At 39.1% G+C, this 5,521-nt stretch overlaps 1 protein-coding gene across 7 annotated transcripts; it reads right to left on the bottom strand.

Annotated features, from left to right (window-relative positions):
* Positions 1-506: 506 nt before the first annotated feature.
* LOC107930145 (auxin transporter-like protein 2) lies at positions 507-5,284 on the bottom strand. 7 transcript variants are annotated; one of them, XM_016861716.2, is made up of 9 exons: positions 4,842-5,284; positions 3,731-3,951; positions 3,450-3,635; positions 3,238-3,350; positions 2,941-3,124; positions 2,733-2,830; positions 1,901-2,108; positions 1,523-1,780; positions 507-999 (listed from the first exon to the last, which is right to left on the bottom strand). In XM_016861716.2, exons 2-9 carry the CDS (start codon positions 3,905-3,907, stop codon positions 772-774), a joined length of 1,452 nt encoding a protein of 483 aa, XP_016717205.1. In that variant the 5' UTR covers positions 3,908-3,951; positions 4,842-5,284; the 3' UTR covers positions 507-771. The 7 variants fall into 7 exon arrangements, with proteins under 7 accessions (XP_016717205.1, XP_016717201.1, XP_016717203.1 ...); XM_016861712.2 differs by having other exon boundaries at positions 4,221-5,277; XM_016861714.2 differs by having other exon boundaries at positions 4,349-5,244.
* Between the last annotated feature and the right edge of the window lie 237 nt (positions 5,285-5,521).

Genomic DNA, 5,521 nt, shown 5'->3' with positions numbered 1-5,521 from the left:
AATGAAGTATTTAGTTGAGTCAAAGATGAAGTGATAAGTGATATCAGTCTCAGGTTGGATGATTAAACAACTCTTATTCCTATCCTTTAAAAATTTTGATAATTCATTTGCAGTGTATACTTTTTTTTTTCTGGAAACTATGTTGTGTACATAAAAAATGAGGGAATATTTAGGAGTAAAGAGTGGCACGTGAGAAAGGGATAAGGCAACGTGCAAGCCATGTGAAAGTGGGGCGGGTCCACGGCCCACTCCTCTTCCATAGAATCTAATGTGAAGAGGGCCATTAAAACATGTCCAAAGCAATAAATTAAATAAAAACACTGTACACCCATACCCTTTGGTTTCTTTTCTTTATTATAACAACTTACTGTGGGAACATGATAGTTGTAATAATTGGCATTCCACATTAAAAATAAAGTTTCATTGTTTTGGAATGAACAACCAAAATTTTTATACATTATCTCAACCAAAGGATATGAGAAAAAGATAGTAGAAAGCTAAACATATGGTATTTAATTAGGCCTATGCTTTTGATTGCAAAGGAATCATCACAAATTCAACACACTATTTTTAATTTACTAATTTTAGAGAAGGGGTTGAGGGAAAAAAATAGAAAAAAAAAAAGACAAAATCCAGCACACATCACATGTAGGGGAGACATTGGTATCTTCCCATGTATGATACAAAGATATGGAAGGAAAACAGGGAATTCATATTGTTTCTTTCTTTGGTTTTTGTTTCTTGCTATATAAGTTTTTGGGTCGAGTCAACTCAGTGGTGGTTTGCAGCAGCTGCTGCTGCTCCGGTTGGTGGAGGTGGCTTGCATTGATAGCACTTAGCGAACAAGCCGAAAGTGTCGATTTGCCTGATGAAATTGGTCATGCTAGCCCATCCACCGAACCCAAATCCAACCACCAAAACCCACACCACTATGAAGGCATTGAAGGCATACATTGCAGTCCAGCTTGGCATGAAGAACGGAGGCTTTTCTGCTGCATTCTGCTCATGAAGATAACGTGAAAACATAAAAATTAGAGAATGGGGTTTGGCATATGTTGGAGTTGAAGACGGAAGTGGAAGGAAAAGGGTCAAGTCAGCCAGCTCATGCACATCCAATCCAACACAGTGTATACAGCGTTGCAACTGTAGCATATAACTAAATGAAAAGGACTTGCCAACTATCCAATTCTTCTCGTAATGTTTCCAAATCCAAGCCTTAAATGCATTTGTACATTTGCTTCAGACTTTTAACTCCCTCTTTTTCTTCTCTCTCCACACATTTTGGCCAAAGCTAGCTACGACTATGTGGAATAATGTGTGGAATAATGTGTGAAATATTGCTCATCAAACCTACCTACAGGACTGACTGTGTCCATTGCCCACTTCATTTTAAAAGACCAATTTACCCCAAATAAATAAAGATAACTACAACTTGAGTCTAGGTTAGTGGGACAACAAGATAATGGTCCTAGTGAGTTGAAACTTTTGTAAAGGAAGAGGATCTGTAACTGTGATGATTTACCTGTCGAGCAGAGGCTTTTCTGTAGGTGAGCATATGGGCTAAAGCTGGGATGATGTAGACGGTGAAGCTGACCAAAAGAGCACCGACTGCGGAGTTTATGGGGCCGAAAAAGGGGAAGATGATGGCCAGGAACCAGATTGGAATCACCACTGGCAGCCTTGCCAGCGCCCTCAAACATATGCTTTTTGTGTCGTGCATCCCAATCACCTTCTCCCACACGAAGTATAATGGAGTGCAGGCAAACCCAAATGTTATGAACTGCAGCCCATTTCATGGAATCACACTGTTACTTTGACTATTAAAAGCATGATTCCATATTTAAAGTAACTCAAGTAATAGTAGTAGTTTTGCAAGCAATGACTTAAATATGGACTAGACCTGGTGAATAAGCATTAAGATGACGGCAGCATCACGGAAACCATTCTTGGGGAGGAGAGAGAAGGCGTTGGAATGGTTGAGCAGCTCGTCCCCGAATGCCCAGTAGACGGCAGAAGCGGATGGAAGGGTTAAGGTAAATACATATAATGTGGCCAATAAGTATATGTACTTGAATTTTTGAGGCTTCCACATTGCATGCATGATTTCCCTGAAAAGATAAGGACAAAAAGAAATTCCTTTACTTAGAATTTCCTTACATAGAAATTAAAAAAAAAAGGAAGTGTAAAAATGGGGTAATTAATAATAATGATGTTCATTCATTATTAGGTTATAGTCATTTATAAGAAGCTTATTTGGAAATATACTCAAACTACCTAAATACCCTCACGCCATTGGATGGCAGCTCAAGTAACAGGTAGGGGAATTACAAAAACGTTTCTTTAAAGTTCTTCTAATATAATACTATGATAGAGAAATTATGGTACAGGTAAAGACAAAGGAGACTAGACTAGACTAGACTAGACTAGACCAGACTAGACCAGATTAAGGTCAGAATCACGGTGTAACATGGAAAAACAATTCACAAACAGTTGAACATATGACTATTATACAATTTCAATTTCCCTAGAGAAATGGAGAAAAGATTTTAATGTTCGTTTCTGAGTAAACAAAAGTAGTTTAGTTTGCATGATTTTGTCTGGGTCTCGAACCCCAAGATTGCCGGCAAAAGCTGCAAAGAGAAGCCGTGTAGAAGCAAAAGAAAAAGGAAGAAATGGAATAGAGTGAAATCAAGTATTATTCTTATAAGTTTTGAAGGGGAAAAAGGGCTTACACCGTCACAGCATGTCCCCCAAAGGTGTATAGAATGTTGGTGGCTCCGGTGAAGTAGAGCACTAACTTTTTTGGACCGCTGTGCGTAACTCCGTCAACCTGATTAGCAAAAAGAGAATCATATGTAAAGAGAGAAATAAAAAGCATTGCATGTGGAGGAAGACGATGGCCGTTTATTTGTTGGTTTTTAACTCTTTTTTTTTCCTTACCTGACCGTGAACAAAGGCAGCTATTGCCAAGTACCAGGCCGTATAGGTGGTCATCCCAAGACCTAGGAAAGACCAAATACGGTAGTTGTGAAAGGAAGGAATGAAAACTGTGGTTGCGCAGCAAGCTCCAAAAATATAGGTCCATGTTCTTTTGTCCAATTTATCATTGATGTAGTAAATATTGCTGTTATCATACAAGTAACAGCAATGGTTAAAAAAGAATGATACCCAGTTTCAGAATCAGCTTAAATTTGACGTTGAATGAAGAAGAAAGATGAATAGGTTACGTATATTAACCTTGCACAAGCTATAAGTTGTATGACAGATCCGAATAAGAGGAAGGTACAGTTGAAGGCAAGTCCAGCTGCCTTCCAGTATGGACCCAGCAGCCCATCAAGCACTTCAAACCACTGCAATCCCAAAACAGTGTAGTGTTAACAACAGTGATCGTTCGAGATTGTTTTTCCTAGGGTTCTTCTGCTAACTAAGCAATAAAAAGCAACACGAACCTGGATGACATGGTTCTTGAAGCTGACGTTCTCTTTCTCTTTCCTGCTTCTGTACTCTATATAGAGCACACTGATGATATAGGCAGTCCAGCTTCCCATTAGTCCATAGAATATCTGAAGCAGAATTCCCGACAGCATACCCAGTTGAGAGAAAGAATAGGGTAGTGTCAACAGCACTTGAGCCACCTAGGGAAGAGGGAAAAATAAAAAGATAGTCACTTCAAGAGCAGAGAAGGAAATGATGGGTTGAACGTAGTAATGGTTGTGTTGGAAAAGAGTACTTGATTGGAAGCGCAGCTGAACCAGGCATCCCAAGCTGAGCCACCATGCCAGAGGAGGCTTTTAACACTAAACAATGATTGTTGTTCTTCTTCATCTTTCTCTTCTTCTCTGGTTTCAAGCTCCATCTCGGTTAAGTTTGAGACTATTGCTTCTTCAGCTTGCTTCTGAGGCAGCATTGTCTTGGTTTTTCTCTAAAGCCAATGTCTAAATCCTGGTAGATCTGGAACATATAAAAGACAATCAATGAGACAAAAAAAAAAAAGAAAGGAAAAACTATATTTATAATCAAACGGATCAGTCCCAAGATAACGAAAGTCAATAGCACCCCAGATCCAAAACCCCGGCAATCTCTTCCAATACGTAGAAAAAGATAAACTAAAATTTCCATCCCATAGAGAACAAAAAGGAAATAGTGTTATTGACATTTTTCACTATCCCAACCAAAGAGAAAGAAACTTCCCCCTACCCTGACTACCACTTTGAACGAACCTTGTTTCTGAGTTGTCTCTTTCGTGTAAAGAAAAAAAAAGGATTGTAGAAAATCAAGCAGAGATCTATCAATGACCCAAGAATGAGTGGGATTAAAAGAGTGTCCTTTGCTTGAGTTGATCTATCACCTTTATTTGTTTTCTCCTTCTCAAGAATGGAAAAAGAACAGACTTTGATAAAAGTATTGTATCAGATGGAAAAAAAGGAAAAGCCAAAGAAGGTATATAGGAGGGGGCAGTGTGAGAGTTTATGAATTCTCCATCCCAAGAGTTGGCAGAGAGAAAGAGAGAGAGGGGTTTTATATGGTTCCTGAAATAATTGCCACAGTAAAGCTCCTTACTTTAATGCAGCCACCAATTTCCTCAGCTGAAAGAAAATATATATATGAAAAATGAAATCAGTGCAGTGAATCAGCCAAAGACGGCGAGACCTTAAAAGAAGGGAAAAGGAAAATATCTCACTCTCCTCCACTCCCCCCACTCACCCAACTCAACTTAAAAGAAGGTATACAATGGTTGAATAAAAGACCCTTTTTGCTTCTATTCAACTAGCTATTTATATAATGATATACAGTTACATTTCATCATACAGTATTCACTATTTGTGTTTTCAACTCCTAACCTCAACAGTAAGGGGAAGAAAAGGGTGAGAGTGACTAAACCCCGAATTGGGAGTGAAATCCACTTGGGATTCGATGCTTGGGGGTATTGTGTGGGTTGGTTTGGGTGGGTGAGGAAAGAATTAGAGATCCAAGCGACTGAGACGTTGTTCTAATCAGAAATGAGTGTGAGACTCAACCTAACCAAAACCATTACACCCTTTGCTTTTTATAGCAGAGCCCCTTTGCCAACTTCAACAGCTAACTTATATTCATCTCTGTCAAGTGCTTGCTTGCATTTATGAAACGGTGGCTCAGTGCATGCCAGGATTATTTTATTTATTTATATCTATCTCTGAACTTCTCGTTTCCGATGCTCTTAAATTACGTTATTTTAAAGAAATACTGCTGCTGTTGGTATTGCCTAAGCTGAAGGCTGAAGCTTAGATCCAAATCCAAATATAGGGGGTCAATTAAATTCCGTAGTGTTTTGTATTGTAATGCTGGATTCATTTTTTCCTATTCAATGGAGACTTCAGCAACCCCTCCACCCAATCAATATAAAGGAAACCCCATCTCCCACTCTATCTCACCAACGCGTCAGCTTAACTGCCAATCATTATTTCCACAACTTGTCCAGTGAAAAGGGGCGTTGTACGCACGCTCCTTACAGCTCTGCTGGTAACACTTTACCAAAGTCCCC

The sequence above is a fragment of the Gossypium hirsutum genome, chromosome A04, assembly GCF_007990345.1.
Source record: "Gossypium hirsutum isolate 1008001.06 chromosome A04, Gossypium_hirsutum_v2.1, whole genome shotgun sequence".
Taxonomy (NCBI): Eukaryota; Viridiplantae; Streptophyta; class Magnoliopsida; order Malvales; family Malvaceae; genus Gossypium; species Gossypium hirsutum.
Note: the sequence above shows the minus strand (reverse complement) of the source record. Positions and strands in the feature narration are given on the sequence as shown.

What these genes read in the sequence shown, in the direction of transcription:
- LOC107930145 (XM_016861716.2), bottom strand. Translation starts at nt 3,907, where the DNA reads ATGCTGCCTCAGAAGCAAGCTGAAGAAGCAATAGTCTCAAACTTAACC. An exon ending in TCAGCTGCGCTTCCAATCAA is followed by an intron (nt 3,636 to 3,730) that starts GTACTCTTTTCC and finishes CCTCTTCCCTAG; the next exon opens with GTGGCTCAAGTGCTGTTGAC. An exon ending in CAACTTATAGCTTGTGCAAG is followed by an intron (nt 3,125 to 3,237) that starts GTTAATATACGT and finishes GTATGATAACAG; the next exon opens with CAATATTTACTACATCAATG.